Here is a 25,538-nt window from a genome sequence, read left to right as displayed (position 1 = left end):
AGAAGGAGACAGAGGATCCGAAGTGGGCTCTGTGCTGATGGCAGAGAGCCCAATGTGGGGCTCGAATTCACGAGCTGGGAGATCATGGCCTGAGTCGACCTCAGATGTCCATCCGACTGAGCCACCCAGGGGCCCCGAGATTTCAATTTCAACACCCATTTGGGAAAGCTGGCCCATCTGGGCGTGATACGAGATTCCGTTCCATCGAAGGAATAGTTGCATAGACCCGTCGGTCACAATCTAGTTCGTCTTAAATCTGTGGAAATGAAGATCACCCCCATTTTACAGAAGGGGAATCTGAACACCGAGCCCTGAAGGGATGGGGTGAGTAGCTTCCATCTTCATAAATCGGACGATACACAGGAAGGGAAGAGTGAGAGACAGGAGCTCGGTGGTCCTCAGTCCCAAAGGCCACGTCAAGAATTCCCGGTGTGTTCTCACTGGAGACCCAAGGGACTCTGGCCTCTGGCTCTTTTCCTTCTTCCCCACTCGCCAGGGGGGCTCTAGGACACTAGCAATTTGACTGGCTGAGCGCACCAGGGAGAGGCGGGGCGGGTTAGAGAAGGGCGACGTTCAGGAGGGGTCCCTCAACTCAGGTGAAGGTGAGACATGCTTCTATTTTAGGGTCTGTTGAATGTCACTTTGGGGCTTCTCCATCCTTAGGACAAGTCTCTTTATTTCTTCCTTCACGTGTCTCCCTAGGGTGACTGCCTCTCACCTCACACCTGGCTCACTGCTTCAGTTCATGTGTACGTTGGTCTAACTCTGAAAGTCTCCCCCCCGCCCCCATGGCCGTGCCCTGACGTCTGCCTTCTGACACTCAACGCTTGCCATGATCGGATGCCGCCACGCGTGTTGGCTTCCGTCTATCCACACTTGCAACGTGTACCTTCCATTTGAGCTGACTGGTCATTTTCAATTCCATTCAGTCGCATTTATTCACATCAGGGCCCAAGGCACGGTGTTTGGGGCGGTGGATGCACGAGTGACTGACACTCTCATCTCTCGTGGTCACTCTTTAATGTCATGATGTCACGGATCCTGCCCTTAAGCGTATACAGTGTGGAGGGAAACAAATAATGACGTATGCTGTGGGGCAGAAAGAACTGAGGACCAAGGGGGGAAAGGAGTTTTAAAAAGCCATGGTTAATTTGACTGGAGATCGTTTCGATGGTTGGGTTGTACTCAGTTCTCCTAAAGTGCCAGAAATATAGCCAGTCAACTCCTTTTGGCCAGTAGGATACTGGGTATGGTCTCTTCTTGCTGACGCTGCTTGGAATAGGTGTTAGTCTCGCTCTGCAGAGAAACGGAACCAACAGGAAAGCGATATATACAACAAGGAGCTGGCTTGAGTGGTGGTGAAGACTGAGAAATCCCCAGGTCTGCAGTCAGCCAGCTGGAGAGCTGATGGTGAAAGCTCCAGTCCGAATCCAAATCCAAATCCCAGGGCAGGAGCACTGATGTCCCAGCTCCAAGACGGTCAGGCAGAGCGAACGAATTCTCCTTTCCTCTGCCTTCTTCTTCTACCCAGGCTCTTGATGGGTTTGGTGATGGGCGCCCGTAGTGGAGTGGGGATTAACCTACTTTACTCGGTCTACCAATCCAAATGTTAATCTCATCCAGGAACACCCTCGTGGATACCCCTAGAATAATGTTAATATGTGGGCACTCAAGCGCCCAGTCACGTGGAAAGCTTGGCTAGAAAGAAAAGCTGAAGAGGCTTCTGAAGTACAGCCTGAAGAAATATGCCCCGACCACCTCGTCCCTACAGAAAGACCACTTTCCAACACTCCATTTGGAGGGTGCGTCTGCACAGTGGAGAGCTACCCCTCCAATGGCTTCCCAGGCGACACCGTCACATGTGGTTGGTTGGGCTGGTCCAGCCAGCTGTCCCCTGCACAAAAGTTCCCGGGCAGAGGGGCAAACGGAGGCTGAAATGCAGCCCACCCTCTGCTTGTCAAGCCACACACTTGGGAGGGGCTGTATCCGCCTCCGGAAAAGGGGGTTTTTGCCTAATTTGCCCAAGGTGCTGTGTGTGGACCGTGGAGGCCGTGCACCGGGGCCCCTCCCGGTCACTGAGCGTGGTCAGGGCGTCCCAGGCGGTGCGCGAAACATCAATCCTTTCTACATATGGGGTTGCTGGGAAGGGTCATCACCTCCAGTCACGAAAAGTCCCGTATTGGGGTGATGGTTTGCTATCTCCAGGTAAGATCCGAACAGAGGGAGTCTGGGTCTGGGGCATCTGCTGGAACACATGATGTGGGAAGCTCAGTGTCCGTAGAGTGAATGCCGTCCAGGAGCCTAGATCACATTTTCATAGGTTGAAGTCCCAGGAGGTTTGCCGTCCTGAGTGCTGGTCTTCCCCATCTGCGTACGAGGAGACGGAGCGACAGGTTAACCGTGAGCTGTCGCTGGGGAACCCCAGCCCCGGGCGGCACCCAGGACGGTTCTGTAGAGGGCACAGGGAGGTGCCTCCGTTTCCCTGGTGCTGGCGGAATCTGGGCCAGCAGGGCTCTGCCCTTTGCTGGGTCCCTTGCCTCTGCTCCAGTCTCCCTCTCGGAAGCCCTTGTGCAATCAAGTGCGTGGCCCACACAAAAGCAGCAGGCGGGAATGGGGGTATTCGCTCTGATTTTGATCGTAGGCTCAAACTACCAGTATTCCTGGTTCGCAGCGGAGCGCCAGCTCCTTCTGAACCCCCATAATTGCACCTCACACAGCGGAGGGTCACTGCCACTAGCGTCCTGTGGTCTGATGGCAGGGAGCTCTGCAGGCAACCTTCCCACCGGCTGGCGGAGTCTTAGCCTTGGGGGTAGGGCTTGGGCTTGGGGCTGGCGGCTTCGCCACCGGGGGTTCCCAGGACTCCCCACTCCCCCACTGGCACCGCCCCCCCCAGGTCCCCCAAGAGATCATGGCACGGGCCCTTAGTCCTGACGTTCTGACCACCGACCTCCCCTACTGCCTGGTCCCTGAAGGGTCCCGTGTTCTCAAGGGAAGTGAGGCGCACGTGGGACTAAGGCCACGGTGAGAGTGCTCCAGTGTGGAACTGGCAGGTGTGAGCTCTGCTTTGGGCCCGGCAGACCCGCAGCCCTCCCCAGCCCGCTCCCAAATAAAGCGGGCCCAGGAGGAAAAAAGAATTTTCAAAGGACGTAGGGACCAATTCCTAACCTCCGTCCACCTGGTCCAGAGGACACGCTTCAAGACGCCGCGAGCCGGGAAGCCCTGATCGATTCCTCTGACCTGTCCTGGCCCATATCATCGCCCGTGTCCTCCCGCTGTCCTTCCGATCCCGGCTCAAACAGGCGGCCCCCCTGCCCCTCACTGCCCGCTTCTCCTTCCCCTTCCCTCCTTCTTTCCTCAGTCGCCCCTTCACTTCCCCCTCCCTCCTTCCTGCTCCTGAGCACTGAGGAAGAAGAGGTCCTTCTGTCTCATTCTCCAGGACACGGGCTTATCTTTACACCCCAACTGACCCGTGCACGGAGTTCTCTTGCAAACTCCCAGACTCCCTACCGGTTCAGCGCTTAATTCTTACTCCCGATCCACTGTAGCCAATTTCCTAATATTTCCTCCCGCTCTTGATTTGTTCTCATTGCCTCACTCTTCTCCCTTTCCCCTAGACTCCCCGGGTTCATACGGATCTCTTACGATGATTTTGCCCAGCCGCTCAACAGGCACACTAACAAAACATTTGATTCGCCAAGAGACCTCTAATCTGTCCTTCTGACTATAGCGAAAAAGGATCCTCAGACAGTGACATCCCCCAGACTGGAAGTCCTGTCACAGCACAGGACCTACCTCTCCTCTTTGTGTGTTCCGGAGCAGGACACTGAGGCCCGGGGCCCTGTGAGTGTCACTGCTCCGTCGCAGATTGTTGTACGGGTTGCATACTGTAAAAGTCCACCGGATGTAGGGAATGTGGAACTGAAATTCAGCCTGTGTTCTACTTGCCGGTCTGGGTGACTGGTGTGGGTCTGTGTCTGTCCAGAGGGGGGCACCTGGTTTCTCTGATTTTTAACCCTGTGAGCTGGCATGGCCCCAGGCGCTCTAGAGGCTGGCGTTTTCACACCAGAGTTCAGAGGCTTCTGCATGTACACGCAGGCCAGCTGTCGGATGGCCGTGGACGTGGGGAGCAGGACTGATGCGTGAGATACCTGCAGACCAAGGCCCTGGGCACTTAGTCTCAGGAAGTACAGAGAAGGGGACCGAGGGAACCCGCTGGCCCCTGGTGGGGTGGGCAGGGTACAGCAGAGTGGCCGGAGCACGGGACCACAGAAATAAAAACACAACAAGGATTCACCTTCTCAGACTGCAGTGTGGAATAAATCCCGTTCATGGGCTCCTCCTTGGCGGGGCGCTCCTGTAAAACACCCATCTTCCCCTCAGGGAGGGGCCCAGGCGGAAACCTCTCGAGTTCCCCTTCCTGCTTCTGCCCCCCCCCCCAGCTCCCATGTCGCCAGTCAGCCACCCCCAACCCCCAACCCCCGCACGGCCCCCAACCCCCGCCTCAGCTCTGGTTCCATCCAGCGTCGGAGAGGGTCAGGGTCGGGTATGGGGAGGTGAGGGAGGGGCAGGCGGGTGAATGGCCAATGGGAGGAGGGGCTGTACTGCAGCCAGAACAGGAAGTTGAGTTCAAGGGGACCTTTCAGTTCTGTGCCCTTGGAGGCCCCTTAGCCCCCTGTTCCTGTGCCAGTGGCCACCCAGTAGCCCTCACCTCACACCAGGTCCCCCATGGAAGGTGCGCCTTCCCTAGGGAAGCCTCTGGCCTCACCCACAGCCAGGCCCCCATGCGGAAGCTGATGGCCTCCAGCCCTGGAGGCCGCCATGGAGTGACAGTTGGCCATGTTCCTGTCCTCGTAGAGGGGCTCCTGGCATCATTTTCCCGACATGACGATTCTTGGTTGGAGACTCCAGATCCTTGGCCTGTTGTTCCCCGGCTCCTGGGGGTGTGTGGGGGGGGGAGTGGCCCATGAGTAGTATCAGCTCACCTTGGACTGGGGGATTTCATCATAGATTCTGCCCTCTGCTGGTGGGGCATCTCTCGTGACCATGACGTAAGCGTATATCGTTTTCCTAGAGATGGCATCTGTGTCACAAATAAACAGAGGAGCGCAGGGTGTGACAGGTGGCTGGAGTCTAGAGATGAGCTATTGTAACTTTCTCTTTTTCGGAGAAAGAAATAAAGCCCTAAAGGGTCAAATGGCTCCCACTGTCCCGAGACGGATGCTCGGGTCCTTGGACTGCCTCTCTGTCTTCTGGGGATTTCATGTGTTGTGGGAGGCACTGGCCCGGGGCCTCCCTCACCCAGGGCTCCGTGGGGACCCTGCCTGCTCTAGGGTCCACATCAGGCTGACGACATTCTCCCAGCCCCGAGTGGGCCGGCAGAGGACCTCCTCCTCCCAGGGCGTCTCTGGTACTTCGTGCTGACCTCCTGGCTGGCCAATTGCCTCTTCCCGTGAGGTCTTGGTTCTTCAACCAGATTGATTCTCTCTAGTTAGACACTGTTTTGGGCTCCTTCACTGTTACCACCTCAATGTTAAGCACATAGAAGACACTCTATAAACATGCGCTGTTGTAGGGCCCCGGGGTGGCTCAGTGGGTTAAGCGTCCAACTCTGGCCCAGGTCATGATCCTGCGCTTCCTAAGTTCCAGCCCCGCATGAGGCTCTCCGTTCTCAGCCCAGAGCCCACCGCAGATCCTCTGTCTCCCTCCCTCTCTCTGCCCCTCCCCTGCTCCCCCCCAAAAATAAATAAACAACAAAAATCCATGCATGGTCGCTTGATAGATCTACACGGTCAAACACTTCCTAAGCTCCCTCTGTGCTCCAGGCTGTGTCTGAGGCCACGGAGAGGCAAAGACGGGAGAGACCAGTCCCTACTCTTAAGAATTCCTGAGCTGTTGGGGCGCCTGGGTGGCGCAGTCGGTTAAGCGTCCGACTTCAGCCAGGTCACGATCTCGCGGTCCGTCAGTTCGAGCCCCGCGTCAGGCTCTGGGCTGACGGCTCGGAGCCTGGAGCCTGTTTCCGATTCTGTGTCTCCCTCTCTCTCTTCCCCTCCCCCGTTCATGCTCTGTCTCTCTCTGTCCCAAAAATAAATAAAAACGTTGAAAAAAAAATTAAAAAAAAAAAAAAAGAATTCCTGAGCTGTTAAAGGCATTCACCCCAGGGTGTTCCTCTCCTTGGAACACTTCACGGTGAAGTTAAAAAGAGATGGCCAGAATCTAGGGCCTCAGAATCTAGGGCCTTCATACTCCAGCACACCTGGGACCTTCCGCCCAGACGGTCTGCAAAGCAGAAGCTGAGTCTTAAGCAATCTGCCGTGAACTCATCTCTCCCAGTTGTCATCCAGGGGAACTGCATGGCTGAGAACTTACCGGAGTTCTTCCTGGAGGTCTTCAGGTAGGAACCTAAGGAATCAGACCCAAAGGAGAGTCAAGGAACATGGAGGCAGAGGTGGGCCTCTCTACATCCAGGCTTGTTTTTAGGATTGGTGGGGAAGGAAGGTTTCGGGAGATGGTGGGGTTGGGAGGCACAGGAGGGTATAATGATCCTCTGGGACCCCAAGATCAGGGTTTCTGAATTGCGAGTGGCACACTCACAGAAGGATCCAGAAGGATCCAGAGGTACCTAGCGATGACCATGGAATGCACAGTTAGTACGTGTCCCTCAACGACTCTCCAAAGGTCATAGACAAAATGGAATTGGAAGTGACCCTGGAAACCCTCTAGTTCAGATCTCATTTCACGTGTTGAGAGCACTGAGCCAGAGAGGTAAAGACACCTATCCCGTGAAGCACAGCCTCTTAACTGCAGTACTCAACTCAAACCCAAATTCCGAGCCCACCAGATACCGGCGACCTCAGGAAGAGATTCTGAAGCGCACTCAGGGCACTGGCATCCAGGACGAGGGGTCATCACTGGAGGTGGTGAGGTGGGGCTCAGAGGAAGGCAGGTTCCCTGGAACAGAGGACCTCTCCACACCACCTTGGATAAATGACTCCAGCCCCAGGAAGAAGGAAGGTGCGTTTCCACACTTTACCTTCTGGAAAAATCTTACCTTGTCCTCTTTTGCACAGAAGGCACAGAAGCACTGAAGGCACAATGACAACAAACAGAAAGAGCACGGCCAGCCCGCTCAGCAGCCCAGTGTGGCGGGGACGGAGGCCCGCTGCCGCGTCTGGAAACAGAAGACACAAGGAGACTTGGCTCTCAGGAAATAGGCCCACGGGCTTGCCCCCACTCAGGGGCACTATCAAAAATGGGGTCCCCTCCAGGGGGGGGTGCCAAACTCCAAGGGAAACTCTCCTTTCTGCTATCGAACGTCAGGATTAGACACGGAATCAGAGGGCCAAGCGAGGGCGGCCTCCGGAACACCCCAAGTGCCTGGCCTATCTCGGACAGCTTTGGGCTCTTTGACGGGTCCTCCTGGGGGGAGATGTCCCTGGAGACCGGGCCTGGCGTGAGGGAGGGACACTCCGCCGGGGAACGAGGCCCGGTTGAGGCCTCGCCGCTCGGAGGCTAAGGAGAGACGGACAGAGCTGTTCACCTGCACAGAGCTGTCGGGCCAAGATGGAGTCGGAGCTGTTGCTGACAGGGTTCCAGGCTGTGCATGTGTAAGTCAGCTCTTGGTTGTCAGGGGTCTGGAAGATTCGAACGACATTACCCTCTTCCCCCAAGGGGCTCCAACTGTATGTGACATTCCCTTCTTCCTCTTCCACAGAACATGTCAGTGTGACATTACAGGTGCTGTTGACAGATGCCATTGAACTCTGAGTAATCTTTGGCTTCCCAAGCCGACCTGGGAGGGGAAAACGCATGTGTCCGTAGTAAGCTGGAGCCGGCCTATACCAGCCTGTGAGAGCCAACTGTTAAATCTTCAGAAATGTTTTTAAAATGTTTTTAATGTTTATTTATTTTTGAGAGAGAGAGAGCGGGAGCGGGGGAGGGACACGGAGAGAGGGAGACACAGAATCCGAAGCAGGCTCCAGGCTCCGAGATGTCAGCACAGAGCCCAGTGGGGGGCTCGAACTCACGAACCATGAGATCATGACCTGAGTCGAAGTTGGACGCTTAACCGACTAAGCCACCGAGGCGCCCCCAGAAATTTTTTCAAGAGGGCGGTTAAACACAGCCATCATGAAAAATGAAATTATAAAAACTTACAAAGAACTACACTGCATTTTTTAAAAAAGCTAATACATACTCAAAACTCACCGCTTTCTACTTTTTTGGACAATTACAATTATCTGTGCTTTTAAAGTTACTCACATCTGTCGTATCTGTCTTTTGTCACGCTTTACAAAGTCTTCCCAATTCTGCCTGTCTTAACATGAGCCATGCGCAATGGGAATATTTACACCGCAGAAATTGGCCAAGGTTACAAACTTGGGCTGGACCGACTGCGCTGCTGATGGTCACTCTGGACTGAAGAAAACAGTAGGAGAAGGATTACTAAAGCAGATTCAGCTGAAAAATGCCTCCAGTCTGCAGCCATTACATTATGAACAGCACCAAAAAACGAGGAAATCTTCTTCCGGCGTCTGAAAACTGTTATCCAATTCAGAAGTTGCTCACATCGATGTGCAAGCGAAGCTCTGTAATGAGTTTGTTGAATCACTTTTTCCTCATCGGTTAATGTACCGAAAATACCAACCAATATTCCTGTTGGCTTCTTCATCGATTGCAACGTAGGTTGAGTGGCATAAATGTCCAGCAAAAATCTGTGGAAGCATCTGCAAATATAATCGGCTCTATGGGATTTACAATAAAGACTGCTGTATATTTTATTATCATTTATGAAATTGTGTGTCGCACATCCTCTGTGTCAATAAAATCTCTGCGTGTGAGCATGCACACACGGGTCATCGAGAACCCGCTGAACATTTATCAGCACCCCACTGCACGAAACAGTCTTTAAAAACATTTGGAGGGGCACCTGGGTGGCTCAGTCTGTTAAGCAACCAACTCTTGATTTCGGCTCAGGTTACGATCTCACAGTCTGTGGGATTGAGCCCTGAGTTGGGTTCTGTGCTGACAGCGAGTAGCCTGCTTGGGATTCTCTCTCTCTCTCTCTCTCTCTCTCTCTCTCTCTCTGCCCCTCCCCCACTCACACTTCCTCTCTCTCAAAAGAAATAAGTAAGCATTTAAAGAGGTTTTTTTACTCTGTTTTCTGGTGTATTTTCATTAAGTTGTTTTGTTTTGAAGTGCCCATGGTGAAAAGTTACAGTCTCTCTCTCTCTCTCTCTCTCTCTCTCTCTCTTTTGGGGGGAATTGACTCTATGCCTCTTTTATTTGTATTTATTTTTAATATAATTTATTGACAAATTGGTTTCCATACAACACCCAGTGCTCATCCCAACAAGTGCCCTCCAGTTACAATCTCTTTAAAAAGTTCACTGAAAAAAAAATGTTTTTACCAAAGCACTCAAAAGGTAAACTGTACAAGTTGTAGGCTAGGAAAGGGTTAACTGAAGAACAATTTATATTTAGTTTGAAGTAAGAACTATCTGGGGCCAGCAGAAGGAAGGGGGGAGATCTTCTCTCTTTTACCAGCAGATAAGAAAACGCCCACATTCAGAGTTGGTAAATTTAGTTCATGCTTGGCCAAGCTGCGGTGCTGGGTTTTTTCCTTCCACCATAGTCACGTGGGAAGGGCTCAGAAGGAACCGGCATGTAGCTTTCTAATTCATGTGGTGTTTCTAAAGTTGTCTGTGCATGTGAGGGAGAATATGGGAAGGCTGTAAAGGCTTCTTACTCCAACCTCACCAGACACCCTGGTCCTAAGCAGAGGGGTCCTCTCAGAGGGGTCTATTCCAGAGCAGAATTAGTGGTGACTTATGAAAAAACTCCCAACAAGTTTGAAGTAACCTTGATGAGCTATAAAGGTGACAGATACAGATGTATACAGCAAAAAAATAAGCGTGTGTGTGTGTGTGTGTGTGTGTCTTTAGAAACTTGATTTACAAGAATGTTGAAGTCTCTGCTTGGTATTTACTTATTTTTAGAAAGACCATTTTTTTAATTTTTTTGCTGGGTGTTGAAGTGGGGAGGACTGGTAATGAATAAGAGCCTATCTCATTTTTTTCAGTAGGAACAGAGAGGTTACCAGAACCAAGCTGCTGGGCAGAGGTCAGAGCTGTGGTCACGAGTGGGAAAGCCACTGGAGACCCGTGTCTAACCAGGCTCTACTGCTTTCTAGAGTGAGGACACATACAGCTTCACTGAACCTTCACTCTGTCATTTACAACACGAGGATGCTTTGTTCCTGCCAGTGTTGTTTGTTGTGAGGACTGAATGAGCTATTGTATATAAAGAACACTCTACTTTTGGGATGAGCGCTGGGTGTTGTATGGAAACCAATTTGACAATAAACTTCATATATTGAAAAAAATTAAAAAATTAAAAAATAAAGAAAGAACACTCTAACACCCAAATGTCTGTCTATCTACCTATCATCTATCTATCCATCTACATTAATTATCTATGGGAAAATCAAAATCAACTAGCAACAATGACTGCCTTGGAGAAGGAAGAGTTGCAATGCACTGTATTGTCTTTCTCTCTGTGCATATATTGCCTAAGTATGTGTGATTTCTCTATATTTTTAAAAATTAGGTGGTAGAATGCCAGACACAGAGAGTTCAATAAATGTCAGTTCCCGTCTCTTCATCTGCTCAGCTACCTCCCTAAAAGGTACAGATTTTGGTATGTGGGCAATCTGACTTTCTCCGAGACTTTCCCGTGGTCTGTCCTAACCGCAGGTGGCATAATACCTTCCAAAGATCGAGTGGGTAAAACTAAACATAAAAAGATGAAAACAAACGTCTTGAAATTGAACACCCTCTTTATTTTCCCAACCAAAGTTCTTGAATGAACCAGATATTTTCTAAAGTGTCCACGGCAGGGTGCGGTTCTTTGACTGTGTTACGCGTGCCCAATCCAGAGCCTCCTCCGTCTAGGAAGCCCTTCATAATTAGAATTTAAAATAAGGACTAAGGGTTAAAAAGTTAGTAATGACTAGTCATTAGGCATCAACTGGAAGGCATGGGCTCTACTAGGAGCTCTCTCATTTAATCACACCTGTTATAAGCTACATTCTACAGATGAGCACATGGAAGCCCAGAGAGGGTAAACAACTTGGCTGAAGTCACACAACTGGCAAGAGATCCAATGTCAGCATTGATGCCCTTTCCACTATGCCTTCCATCCGGATACAACCTGAGTCAATCATGCTGTATGAATTGAGCACTTACAATTGTCCGCCATTGTGTTGGGACCTGGGATTTATTATGCGTCATTCATTCTTTCATTGAACACATATTTCTGAAGCACCCACCATGTGCCTGACAGGGTAGGTGCTAGGGATACAGGGATGGACTTCATATACAAAGTCCCCGCCTTTATGGAACTTGAATTTGGTGGCTTAACTATATACCTGAATGGTATCTATCTATCACAGTGTGGCTTAGCCACATGTCTGTGTTCTTCTGCCGTGAGCAGGTGGATGGTGAAATCCTTGAGACATGGCTCAAGGATGATGCAGGCTAGAAATTACGGCTGCTCAATAGAAACAAAACTATTGTAATTCACTGTAAAAGGGAATCACTTTTGTAATTAAAATGTTTCTAACAGTCACATTAATAGTGAAAATGAATTATATTAATTTTAGTAATGTATTTTCCTTAACCTAATATAGCCGAAATGTTATCTTAACCGCTAACCAACATAAAAATTATTAATGGGGTATCTTAGCTTCTTTTTTTGGTGCTGAGACTTGGAAATCTGGCGTGCATTTTACACTTATAGTACATCTCACTTTGGCTCACCACATTTCAAATACTCAAGAGTCACATGTACCACACCAAGAGTGAACCATGATGTGAACTTTGGACTTTGGGTAGTGATGGTGACTTTATGTACGTTTTCACTGTAACAAATGCTGGTGGGGATGCTGATCATGGGGGAGGTAATGTGTGTGTGCCAGGGGTGGGGGGTGGGGAAGTCATGTGTATGTGCTGGGGTGGGGGGTGGGGAGGTCATGTGTGTGTGCCGGGAGGGCAAGGTGCGTATGGGAGCTCCCTGTACTTCCTACTCAGTTCTTCTCTGAACCTTAAACTTCTCTAAAAATAGAGCTATTTAAAAGAGAGAAGAAAGTTCTGGAGACGCTAATGGCAGTGGTTGTACAGCACTGTGAATGTAGGTAATGTTACTGAACAGTACACTTAAAAATGGTTAAAATATTAAATGTTACGTATATTTTATCAAAATAAATTTTTTTAATGTTTATTTATTTTTGAGAGCGAGTGAGAGCCAGAGCCAGCGGGGGAAGGGCAGAGAGAGAGGGAGACAGAATCCGAAGCAGGGAGACAGAATCCAAAACGTGAACTCGGGAGCCCTGAGATCACGACCTGAGCCAAAGTCGGACGCTTAACCGACTGAGCCACCCAGGCGCCCCATGTCACAATAAACATTTTTTAAAGAAAATAAAAAAGAGAAATGGATTTACCATATGTTTTCATTCTTGGGCATTTATCCCGGAGAAACACAAACTTGTTTCATGCAGAAACTTGTACATGAATGTGCATGGCCGCTGTGTTCGTAATCGCTCCAAAGTGGAATCAACTAAAATGTCCCTTGATCGATGGAATGGTGAACCAACCTAGTACATCCATACAAGGCAATACTATCCAGCAATAAACAGATATAAACTATTGAGGCCTGCAATAATTAGGATGACTCAGAAGTACATTATGCTGAGCGAAAAAACAACCAATCTCAAAAGCACACATGCCACACGAGGTCCATCTCTGTAACATTCGTGAAATAACAGAAGGATAGATGGGAGGAAGGGATGGGCATCTCCCAGGAGTTGGGGAGGGATGACCAGGAAGGACTGAGGGAGTCTTGTCGCCATGGTACAGTTAAGTACCTTCACCGTGATAGTGGTTGCCCGGTGCAAGCTACGCGTACACTCACACGTGAACAGGCTCCATAGATGTACATTGTCAGCTTCCTGGTTTTGATATCGTATCACAGTTGCGTCAGATGTTACCACTGGGAGAGGCTGGGTGAAGGGCACACAGAACCTTCTGGTACAGTTCCTTACACCTCGCAATGCATCTACACTTATTTTAAAATAAAAAGTGTGTGTTGTTTTTTTTTTTAAAGTACTTTCCAGCATTTGACTTCGGTTCAGGTCACGATCTCACGGCTCATGAGTTCGAGCCTCACATCAGGCTTGCTACCGTCAGCACAGAGCCTACTTAGGATCCTCTGTCCCCCTCTCTCTCTGCCCCTCCCCCACCTCAAAAATAAGCGTTAAATAGAAGTTACAATGACCTATGAAGACCAAAAGGTGGGGCGCCTGGGTGGCTCAGTCGGTTGAGCGTCCGGCTTCGGCTGAGGTCATGATCTTGCGGTCTGTGAGTTTGAGCGTCGCGTCGGGGTCTGTGCTGATGGCTCGGAGCCTGGAGCCTCCTTCGGATTCTGTGTCTCCTTCTCTCTCTGCACCCACCCCTCCACTCTCTGTCTCTGTCTTTATCTCTCTCAAAAATAAACACTTTTAAAAAAGAAAAAAAAGAGTACTTTCCATTCCCTATCTCCCTTGATCCTCTCAGTGACTGTGGGAAGTGAATAGTATGATTAGTCACATTTTATAGGAAAGAAAAATCAGGCCCATGGGACAAACCACTGATTGAAGATTCCGTGGCTAGAAACAAGAAAAGGCACCTCCTCTTTGTTAGCATTGATGTGTTTATACAAGCATGTACAAGGGCAAAAAGATTTAGGGAAGCCAATTGTCAGAAATGAAGGCCTTCTATAGACAGCAAATTTGCAAAACAAAACAAGCCCCCTGGGCTCCCGCAACTTACGATAGACTTGCAGGTTGTAGCGCCTGGTGGTTGTGACCGTCGTTTCAGCCATCTTCAGATTTATGTCAGCCCTGTAGATGCCCGAATCTTCCACCCCCAGATTACTGATCTCCAGGTTGTAGTTCTGGCGGGAGACATTTATTCGGTCATTGTAATGTTGGTGGGTCACAGTGACTTTGGGTGCTGTTCCTGGGTCTCCTGGCGTGACGAAAGCAACAGACGTCTCAGAATTCCAAGCGATGTTGATAACTTGCTGCGATTGTTGGATGTTTAGGGGGAAAGTGACCGACTCCCCCAGGATCCCAGTCACCGGCAGGATGTCTGTGTCACTCCCAGCTGCTTCCGGACCTGGGGACATACAAAGAAAACCATAGCCATCTGACTGTACCTTTGGGAATTCCCTATCTCCCCAGACTTGAGCCTCCCTGAGGATCCGCCCCAGATACAGCTCATCCAGCTTCTGGAAGTTTTTCTTCCTTTTTTTTTTTTTTTTTTAGATATTCTACTCTGCATATAATGTTATGATGGCTAAATTGGCTGAAGGGTTCTCATTCAAAAACTAAGTTTCCAGTGAGTTTCAAGGGATCTATTTCATCAGAAACGTTTGTCTAGACTTACAGACCCACATCTCTAAGAGATTTGAGGGATGACGACCATAAACCTCCAGAAGGTTCGAGAATTAAATGTCTTTCTTTCCCCAGATCATATTGCCAAGGACGGAAGAGGTGACACAAGAGCCTGGCTGCTGTGGTCTCTGCAAAAAGAAAGTTACATTTATGCCTTTATTCTGGGAAGATACTGGCAGAGAGCGCTTTAGAGGCTCTGGAGTAAATATTCCCCAGGCTGGTGATAGGGGGAGGTCTTTTTTGTTCACTTCTAAATCTCCAGTCTCTGGAAGAGTCCATGACATGTAGTGGGTGCTTAGAAAATATTCGTGGAATGAATTAATAAATGGAATTCACCTCTGTGCTGCCTGGAATCTCTGGGAACCACTTCTGAAGTAAGCAAAATTCATTTATTCATTCATACATTTGTGAACGAATGCATGTATTTATTCAAAGTCAGCTTTATTCTAGATATTACAGCAGGTATTCATTAATTACATTTACAATACCCATGTTTGTTGAGCATAATGTAGGGAGCAGGGGGATACAGTGGCGAGTAAAAATTGATAAAGTTCCTGTTCTTTTTTACAGTTAAAGGAAGAGATCAGTGTTGATCAGAGACCCACAGATGCTCAGATACAAAATATTTAGTGGGCTCTCGAACAATACAGATTTGAGCTGTGAGGCTCCGCTTATACATCCATTCTTTCCATAAATGCAGTCCAGTCCTGTCGATGTATTTTCTCTTCGTTATGATTTTCCTTGTTGTCTTTTTATTTTAGAGAAAGAGATCATGAGCTGGGGAGAGAGGCAGAGGGAGAGAGAGAGAGAGAATCGGGACTCGATCCCACGACGCTGGGATCATGACTTGAGCCGGAATCAAGAGTTGGACGCTCAACCAGTGGGGCTGCCCAGGCGCCCCAACCTTGAAATTCTTAATAGGATTTGAACAAGGGCGCGGATGTCTCCAGGTTGCACTGGGTTCTGCACTTGGGGCCAGATATCCCATGGCTTTTTTAAAGTCAAGCCCTCGCACCCAAGTGCTCGTCTGGTCTGTAGATTCCAGTTACATGTGAGAACAGGATGTGGTTTCTCTCTTCCAACCCCAGGAGTGTGGAGGCAGTTTGTGAAGACGAGCCAGGGCTAGAGTTCATGGTAATTGTGCCACCACAGAGTGGAGGGTGTGTGATGCTGTTTTTCAAACACGATTTCGCCCCCAGAGCAAGTTGCTCCGGAAGTGATGCCGGTGTATCATACGGTGATGAGGCAGGCGCATGGGTAGGTAGGTGGAGCTGGTGAGGATCCCAGGCTCGCTAAGGAAAGGCCCAGGGCTCACACATGCACCCGACGCGGCCTCTGCCACCTTCAGACCCTCCAGCTGTGGTCTCAGAGAGGTGGCCACCGCGCACCGCATGGAGTGGAAAGATAAGGAGGCTGAAGATGTAGGCACTGGCACTGCAGCTTATCAGCCGGACAACATTCACAAAGTCACAAAACCTTTCTGGGTCTCGGTTGCTTCATCCGTAAAATGGAAATAATAACCCTAGAACCTGTGCTACCTAATTAGCGATCAGCAAACCGGATCACAGACACACAGATACACATAACTCTCCTTTGAAAAATGAGGTAGTAAATGGTAAATTCAAGTGAATGTAGAGACAGTAATTACAGTAGGAATCTAAAGAAGGGAGAGATCACTGAGCTACAGAGGTTAGGGAAAACCTTTTAGAGAAAGCAGAATTTGAGGAGGACCTTGAAAGAGGGAATAGAATTTTACTGCATAAAAAGGGGAAGGGTGGGTGTCTCAGGTCTTTGGGCCCTGAATAAAAGTTCCGAAGCAGAAAAACATGCGTGTGGGTTGCATGAATATGGATTTGCATAACGGAGTAGAAAAAGATAAGGTGGAGATATATATCTGGTTTAGATATGAGGCAGCTTATACCACAGAGGGGAACTATTAAAGTTTTTGAGAATGAAGATTAAAATGATATTTTTGCGTCCTAGTACTACAGTAATGATGTGTAGGAAGAATAAGAGGAAAGAGAAGCTGGGCTTGGGAGACCATCTTGGAGGCCATTGTAGCCATCTGCACATGAACCTGAGAATGAAAATGCGAATGGAAAGGAAGTGCGGAATTTGAGAGATAACGCAAAGAAAGGCAAGGAATAAGGAGGAATCTGAGAGAATTCAACCACTCAACAATATGTTTGTGGGCATCTACTTTGTGTCAGTGAAAACTGATAGATACTGGAACGCTAAGTTTATGCTGGAAAAAAGTCCAAAGGAGAAAACAGATTTAGTGTTAGAAGTATTGAATTTGAGATGATGGTGGACCATCTCAGTAAGTAGTTGGAAGGATGGAAGGTAAGGAAGGAGAATGGGCTCAAAGTATTGCCTGGGGACTATGGCAGAATCTGCCCGTCATTTCCAATATGTGTTCTCTCCCTCATTCTTAGCAAGAGAATGCCTAATTTTTAGCAGGGAATATGGTCACTCAGGATAAAGATTACATTGCCCGGTGCTCTGCTAGCTAACTTTGGTCATATGACTAAGTTCAGGTCAAGGGGATGAGAGTGGAAGTGTCGTATATGACTTCTGTGTCTTTAAGAAGAGGGCGTTTTGCTCTCTCCATCTCTTCCTTGCTTCTTACAGGCTGGGATGCTATGACAGCCGGATCTTAGACACACATTTTGTATCAAGAAGAGGAAGCCAAGTGCTGAGGACAGTGGATCAGGAAGGCTGAAAAAGTATCCCTCACAACTTTGTCAACTATTCAGTCAATGGAACTGCCAGCTCCAGACTTTTTCAGATGAGCAAGAAATAAACTTCTTTCTTTAAGCCGCCCTTCTTTTTGAGAACTGTCACTTGCCATTAAACTGAAATCTATGTGGTTTGGGAATCATCTGCAAAGAGGAAGGGATGGAAGGAGAGGTGAGCCACTCAGGAAGAGTAAGGCTGAAGTCCAAGGTTGCTTTGTGAACAGTGCTCACAGCCATAGAGGAGACACTACCAAAAAAACCTAAATAGACCAAGTGGCAAGAGAGGCACCAATACTGGACAGTATCATGGAACCCGAGAGGAGAAAGAGTCTCAAGAACAGATGTTTAGTGATTCAGAGTGTTCAAGTGGAATAAAGACTGAAAATAGACCTTGGGTTTGTCCATTAGCAGGTTGTTGATGGCCTTTAAGAATGTAGTGCAAGTAAGATGATTCAACTGGAGGCCAGAGTCTAGAGGACTGAGAATAGAATAAGTGGTAAAAAGTGGAAAATCCTGATCATGAAAGAAAGGGGATAAAATAGAATGGTAGCTACAGAATTAGGTAAAACTAATTTATTTGATTTTGTCTTAAAATAGAAGAGGTGTCTACATGTATATGGTCAATTAATTTCAGACAAAGAAACCAAAGACATATAATAGAGACAGGACAATCTCCTCAATAAATGATGCTGGGAAAACTGAACAGCCACACACAAAAGAATGAAACTGGACCACTATTTTATACCATAAAGATGAACTCAAAATGGATCGAAGACTTGGATGTAAGACCTGAAACCATAAAACCTAGAAGGAAACATACGTGGCAAGTTCCTTGAAATCAGCCTGAGTGATGTATTTGTGAATGCGACACCAAAGGCAAAGGAAACAAAAGGAAAAATAAACAAATGGAACTACCTAGAATTAAAAAGCTGCTGCACAGTGAAGGAAACCATCATCAAAACACAAAGGAAACCCACTAATGCAAGAAGATATTTACAAATCATATATCTCATAGGGGGTTAATATCTAGTATATACAAAGAACTCATACAACTCAACAATGAAAAAAACAAACAACCTGACTAAAAAATGGTCAGAGAATCTGAATAGACACTTTTCCAAAGAAGACATAGATGGCCATAGGTACATGAAAAGATGTTCAACATCACCAATCATCAGGGAAGAGCAAATCAAAACCACATCTATTAGAATGGCTATTATCAAAAAGACAAGAAATAACACGTGCTGAAGAAGAAGAGGAGAGAAGGGAACCCTCATACACTGTTGGTGGGAATGTAGACTGGTGCAGCCTCTATGGAAAACAGTATGGGGATTCCTCAAGAAATTAAGAATGGGAACTACCATACGGTCCAGCTATTCCACTTCTGGGTACTTAGCTGAAGAATACGAAAACACTAATTCAAACAAGATATATGCACCCCTCTGTTCACTGCAGCATTATTTACAATAGCCAAGATAGGGGAATAATCTAATTGTCCATCAATGGATATGAATGGTGATGGATTACTACCCAGCCATAAACAAGAATGAAATCTTGCCGTCTGCAATGGATGGACCTTGAGGGTATTATGCTAAGTGAAGTAAGTCAGAGAATGACCAATACCGTATGGCTGCACTCGTATATTAAATCTAAAAAAAAAAACCAACAACAACTAAACAAATATTACAAAAACAAACTCATTGATATAGAGAACAGATTGATGGTTCCCATAAAGGGTTGGAGGGTGGGCAAAATGGGTGAAGGTCAACGACACGGTGATGGACAGTAACTAGAGTTCTGGTGGTAATCACTTTGTAGTGTATACGGATGTCAAATCATAGTGTTGTACCCTTGGAACTTATATAATGTTATACACCAATTTTACCTAAAAAAAAAAAAAAGACAGAAGAGAAGAGATTAGTTGGGGTAGGTGGTAGAGAAGAAGATGACAAAGAGTCTTCACATAAAGAAGAAGATTTCCCCGATCGGCCCCACTCTAGGTTGGGTGTTCCTTCCTACTCATGGGCTCTCTGAAGCTCTGTGTTTTCCCTTCACGGTATGTGCCCTGTTATGTGGCAGTCGTGAACCTGTGTGTGTTTCTGGATGCTGTGAATGACCTGAGTGCAGGGACTTTACCCTCAAATCCCCAGACCCGGGACAGTGCAGAGACACAGACCACTAACACTTGCCGTTGAACAAAAGGTGGAATGGAAATGGTGGGCAGTGGAAACGCAGAGGTTTTCAATCAGAGGAGGGTCATGTCTTAGTGTGGAAAAAGGAGATGATACCTGAAAGGGCGGGGCATTTCGTATATTGTTGTAGGTGTGGGGGTGGAAGAGAGGCCGCTTGGTGGGGTGGAGGGAACACAGGTTTGAGCCAGATGGGGCTGTATTCAAGTTCAATCCCTGACATTTACTGAGACCCTTATCGTTTGCTACAAGATGGGATGTAAAAACACCCACCTCACAGAATTGTTTGGGGGCACCCACAGGTGCTTAATACATAGCAGACATTTTGGAGTAGAAAGGATAAAAGAGAAGATAGCCACGCTCGATAGCCTGCATCTCTTTAGAAATGTAGAAGGTATGGTCACCTGCTAAGAGGAAAGAGGGGAGGGCGGGTCTAGCTAAATGTAAAGATTGGGAGCACGGGTGTTGAATCCAGGTCTATCTGAACCTAGCTGTGCTATGTTGAGAAAATTATTGAAATTCTCTTAGTTTCCTTACCTCTAAAATGTGGATAATTATTTTGAAAAATTTTTTAATGTTTATTTATTTTTGAGAGAGAGAGAGAGAGAGACAGAGTGCGAGCAGGGGAGGGGCAGAGAGAGTGGGGGACACAGAATCCAAAGCAGGCTCCGGGCTCCGGGCTGTCAGCACAGAGCCCGGCGCGGGGCTTGAACTCACGAACCGTAAGAGCATGAACTGAGTTGAAGTCAGACCACCCAGGCACCCCTAAAATGTGGATAATTACTAAATGCAATTGCGAAGATGTGTACTCTGCTTAATGCCTGGGACACATAAATGGTAGTTGCCATTATTATTTCGATGAATGTAAAAATGTTGAGGAAGTGTTACTATAAGGAACATCCTAGAGAGTCGGTAACACATTGATTAAAAGGATAAAGGGGTTGCTGACCAGCCTTGGGAGGCCAGTGAAGAAGGGGTGACCCGTATTTACAACATCTCTCGATGAGGGTGACTTCCTGACTTCATACACCAGACCACAGAAAGGAGGGGAGAGCATAGCAATACTACAGGAGAAGCAAAGGCAAGAAAAGGCTGGAACCCTGGGGTGTGGGCTTGGGGGTCCCCTTAGCGAAGAAAAACCAGACTACCTGAGCCTAGAGTCCTGGACAGCCATGAGACCCTGGGAAAGTTAGCAACCTCTCTGTGCCCCAGTTTTATCAGCTTTAAAATGAAGCGACTAGTGGCACTTACCCCGTAGATGTGTCACAAGGGTTAAACGAGTTAATGTTTGGAAATTTCTTAGAACAATGCCTGGCATATAGTAGGCGCTTGTATGCGTTTGTTATATCAAACAAAGAGCTGTGGTTACAGGGATGAAAATAACACCCCAGGCAACTCCAAAGGGACAAGGAGACACGTTGGAGAAGGCCAGCACAGAGCTGCCACCGAGAGCAGCGACGAGGAAGGGTGTGCTGTTGCCTCACGCCCATCTGCGTGCCCTGGCGTCTCCAGGATCCTTCAAATAAGCATTTCTTGGGCTTTTTTGGGCTCTAACTAACCATCCCCTCCTCTCCTCCCACCCACTGCCTCTCCTAGATCAATAAGTCGGGGGAGAACCCCCCCCCCCGATTTTGCAGCCCCGGGATGGGGGCTGGAGGTGGCTGCGCCCTACAGCCCCCGGAAGAGAGTGCGCTCCAGCAGATTACACTGAGTGAAGGGAAGCAGAGACCAGAGAGGAAGCAAAGGGTTGAGCAGCCAGTTTTGTGTCATTCTCCATGAGGGTGGCAGGTCCTCGGTCACGAGGCTTTAAGAAAAGGAACCGACACCCCCACACGATACTCTACTATTGTCGGCTGGATTCTTTTTACTTTCTGTCATCTTCTTTGAGGTCTGGGTTGACTTGATCCGTTTCTTCGAAACAAGCGACAACAAACACGGACACAAGTTCTCAAACCCGGGTTGGGATCCTGGCCAACCACTGTTCTATCACCACTTGCCTCTGTGGCGTACAATCAAAAGTTGAGTATAATGAAGAAAATATGGGTGCCTCGTGCCACCAACATCTGTCCCCCAACTGATTGCTCATACCTCTTTCTTTTCCAGCTTCCGCATAGATAAGCCTAGTAACCCCAGATTTGCAGGTTCATTTGTCTCCAAGGTTCAGGACAGGAAAGATTTGATTCAGGAAACACCTGAACAGCCTGGGCGGCCTAGCACTGAAGCTTGGAGCTCCCATTGTGAAGACACGTTGGCTGCTTGGTCAGTCACCATGCTGATCTCCAGGCCTGCCTCAGCGCATCAGGCCGCCTCCTCTTAGTTTCGTGTTGGCACACAGATGCAGCTTCCCAGCCTCTATTTGGAAACTGGATTTTTGAGCTGATATCTTGATGTCCAGTTTCCCCCGTACATATTTTTTTCTTTTCTATAACTGGGCTTCTGCTTTGGAAGCCTTTCTGATTGTGGCAACAACCTGCCCAAACCCCTTTCTAGAACAGAGGCTTTATCTTTATCTCAAAAGTCGCTCTCTACAAGGACTCTGGACTAGTGACCAGTGGGATCTCGCCAGAATTCTCCAGCCATGAAGTCCTGTGTCTAACCCCAGGATGATGGTTGGGGCTTATCTGTGGACAGATAGATACCCAGTGGGTCCACTCACCTCTTAGACTTCTAACTATCGACTTCTGGAATGCTCCCACTCACTGTGTTATACGTTCGACAGGACATCAAGACCTTGTTGATATGGGACAGCCATGAGACTTTGGGAAAGTTAGCAGCCTCTCTCTTTATTTACTTTGAAGAAGCTAATTTGAGTCAACTCACATCATATGGATATGACTGGTACTTGAACCATGTCTGGATATGGTCATTTCCTTGGATATTCTGCCTCAGTGGCCTGCCTACACTTCTGTTTGTTGTCAAAGACTTGCCCACCAGCCCCATTCTCTGCCTGAATATTCCTGTCTTTGCGGGAATAAATCACCACTCTCCACTGACAAGTACCAAAACGCAATCACGATCAGCAGTGGGGGCAGTATTTTCTTCCGTGTCAGCATCAAAGTGGGCAAAAGCAATCTTGTTCAGTGGTTCAGTCTAAAGACTTTGGCGTTCAAATCCTACTTCCTCCACTCTTTGGCTAAACGATCTCTAGTTTTCTGGGTTTCATCTGCAAAGTTGGGGTATGGATAATACTCGTCTCATATGCTATTGTGGGGATTAAGCTAAATAATGCCTATAGACAATGTAGAGCAATGATCCATAAGTGATTAGTTATTACTATTATCGCTGGAGGGCAGGAAAGGCAAGGTGGGTGAGGGGTTGAAGAAACTGAAGCAAGTGTAGAGAAAAGGAAGAATTAAAAGAGCACGAGAAAGAACACAGAGAAGGAAACGGGCACGAAGCAGAAGTGGGGGACTTTTCCACCTTCTACCCAAGAGGGTGGGTGGCTAGACACGTGCAGAGTCAGTCAGGATCATAGTCACAAGTCATGATGAGAGAGTGGCATTTCAAGCATAAGACTGTGAGTCTTGGTTCTTTGAGAAAAGTTTTCCAACATGGAAGAGTCATGAGTTTCCCTGCCCAGACTTCTTTTATTCCAGTGATTTCAGAGGAATCTTTTGCATATGTCATTTGCGAGCACCTTCTTCCCTTCAGTAGGTTGTCTTTTAGTTTTCTCGATGGTTTCCTTCGCTGTGCAAAAGGCTTTTCTTTTCACGCAGTCCACGTAGTTTATGTTTGGTTTTTGTTGCCTGTGCCTCAGAAGAGATATCTAGAAAAATGTTGCTATGGCCCATGTTGCAGAATTACAGCCTGTGCTCTCTTCTAGGATTTTTATGGTTTCTTATCACACATTTAGGACTTTAATCCATTTTGAGTTTATTTTTGTATATGATGCTAGAAAGTGGTCCAGTTTCGTTCTTTTGCATGTGGCTGTCTGGTTCCCCCGGTACCATTCGTTGAAGAACATTCTTTTTTTTTAATTGCATATTCTTGCCTTCTTTGTTGAAAATTAATTGACCATATAATCATTGGTTTATTTCTGGGCTCTCTGTCCTGCGCCATTGATCTATGTGTCTATTTTTGTGCCAGTATCATACTGTCTTGATTACTACAGCTTTGTAGGATAACTCAGGGATTGTGATGCCTCCAGTTCTCTTTCTTTTTCAAGATTGCTCTGTCTATTGGGGGTCTTTTGTGGTTCCGTCTGAATTTTCGGATCGTTTATCCCAGTTCTGTGAAACATGCTCTTGGTATTTTGATAGGGATCACAGTAAATCTGCGAGCACTTCAAAGAGCATCAAGAAATTGAAAACTTGAGGCTCCTGGGCAGCTCGGTCGGTTAAGTGTCCGACTTTGGCTCAGGTCGTGATCTCACAGTTTGTGGGTTCAAACCCCACGTCAGACTCTGGGCTGCCAGCTCGGAGCCTGGAGCCCTGCTTAGGAGGCTGTGTCTCCCTCTCTCTCTGCCCTTCCCTGGCTTGCACTCTGTCTCTCTCAAAAATAAATAAACGTTAAAAAAAATTTTTTTTTAAGAGGTTGAAAACTTAATGAGAGGAGGCCAGAAAGAGGGTAGCAGAAAGATCTCTGGCTCTGGGATTGGAGGAACCAACGTCCCTTTCAAGCCTTATAAATTTCAGGCTGTGAAACTTTAGGTGCATTGTTTAATCTGATCTTAGCTTATACTTTTTTTGTATGCAACGGGATTAACAATATCTATTCCTGGTAGTGGCGATCTCCATGGAGCTCAAATGAAAGGAGCCACAGTTTTAAACGGTCAAAGGAACCAGAGAGAGCAAAGTGTATTGATTTCTACCTTTTTAGGAAATCCCAACCCACCAGATTCTCTGTGTTCTAACACATGCCAGGAATTTGCTCGTCCATTTTCCCAAGGGGGTAAGAGAGACTATATGTAGATTTAGAAATGTCATCAGGGGCACCTGGATAGTTCAGTCGGTTAAGTGTCTGACTCTTGATTTTGGCTCAGGTCGTGATCTCAGGGTCGTGACATCGAGTCCCGCATTGGGCTCTGCCTTGGAATTCTCTCTCCCCCTACGCCTGCCCTTCCCCTGCTCACACAGGTACACATGTGCACGTGAGCTCTCTTTCTCTCTCTCTCTCTCAAAAAAAAAATAGAATAATAGAAATGTCGAACATAGTCAATTTTTATATACAGAAGGCTATTGTTTGAATTTAATGAGAAAATACAGGCAATGACAAGACACTCCCAGAGCTGTGTTAATGTTACATAGTTTTCTTTGTACTAACAACAACAAATATTCATGTGTCCTTGTAGGTTACTGTTAAGCCGGAGGTAAGAAAAACAGTATTTCGAGTTCTCCATTTCTTTTTTGAGATCTAACTTACTTGCAAAATGGAAATACCAGTCTCTTCCTCATTTATTTTAGAGAGTTTTGGAGGACAGAAGCAGAGTAATAATAGCTCTGAATGTGCTTTGGAAACAAAGGGAGCTAAGAGAGATAAAGTGTCCACGATGATAATTACAAGCAGGCATTACTCTAACCTGGGGGAGCAAGGACGCATCCCTGGGAAGGGCACACCTCTGTCAAAAACCATGCACCAGAATCTAAGGCCAAAAAGAAATGCTTTTAAGTTATTCCAGGTTTTAGATGGCTTCCTGGGTGGGCTTACCAAGTGCTGTCGCTCTGGAGCAGAGGGGTTTGTCTCAAACCGTTGGACACTGGGCACAGATAAAATTCAGAAATATAAACTCTAAAGCTGAAGGACAGTTACGTTTGGATCCTAGGTCTCTCCCCAGCCAGTTGGATACCTTTTGAGACCCAGGGTGTGCACACTAACATAGACCAAGAGGGCAAGTCAAAGTCTTCCTCAAGGGCGATTTCTCAAACTTAACGGAAGTCTAGGAAGGGCACCAACAAAGGTCAGAACTCACAGGTTTGCAGGCAAAGGAGCAAGGTCCACAGGTAGTGCTGACCCATCTTCTTCCAGCGTGTAATCATATGTGGACAGGAAGGCGTTCCTCCGGCAAAGAGACAGTTTCACGTGAAGTTCCCTTGCTCGGTTTATAGCCCCGACTAAGAAAGGAAGTGTGAGCTAGCGGATTGGGGAAACACTGGCCCATGTATTACGATGATAATTTTTTTCCCA

At 47.5% G+C, this 25,538-nt stretch overlaps 1 protein-coding gene and 1 long non-coding RNA gene across 2 annotated transcripts in view; one reads left to right on the top strand and one right to left on the bottom strand.

Moving 5' to 3' along the window:
* LOC124521917 (uncharacterized) overlaps window positions 1-17,262 on the top strand; it is a 28,838-nt gene extending 11,576 nt beyond the window's left edge. Inside the window, exons 2-3 of the long non-coding RNA XR_006964621.1 lie at window positions 14,564-14,862; window positions 17,120-17,262. This is a non-coding gene — a long non-coding RNA (uncharacterized LOC124521917). The remainder of the gene's footprint in view (window positions 1-14,563; window positions 14,863-17,119) is intronic.
* Window positions 920-25,537, bottom strand: CD84 (CD84 molecule). Its single transcript, XM_047093106.1, has 8 exons — window positions 25,324-25,537; window positions 13,863-14,210; window positions 7,538-7,789; window positions 7,049-7,168; window positions 6,367-6,399; window positions 4,983-5,080; window positions 4,295-4,354; window positions 920-2,367 (listed from the first exon to the last, which is right to left on the bottom strand). The coding sequence occupies exons 1-8, from the start codon at window positions 25,388-25,390 to the stop codon at window positions 2,302-2,304; spliced, it is 1,044 nt and encodes a 347-aa protein (XP_046949062.1). The 5' UTR covers window positions 25,391-25,537; the 3' UTR covers window positions 920-2,301.
* Between the last annotated feature and the right edge of the window lies 1 nt (window position 25,538).

The sequence above is a fragment of the Lynx rufus genome, unplaced genomic scaffold, assembly GCF_022079265.1.
Source record: "Lynx rufus isolate CCGP_SWC_20201006 ecotype Redwood Valley unplaced genomic scaffold, mLynRuf1.p SCAF_31, whole genome shotgun sequence".
Taxonomy (NCBI): domain Eukaryota; kingdom Metazoa; phylum Chordata; class Mammalia; order Carnivora; family Felidae; genus Lynx; species Lynx rufus.
Note: the sequence above shows the minus strand (reverse complement) of the source record. Positions and strands in the feature narration are given on the sequence as shown.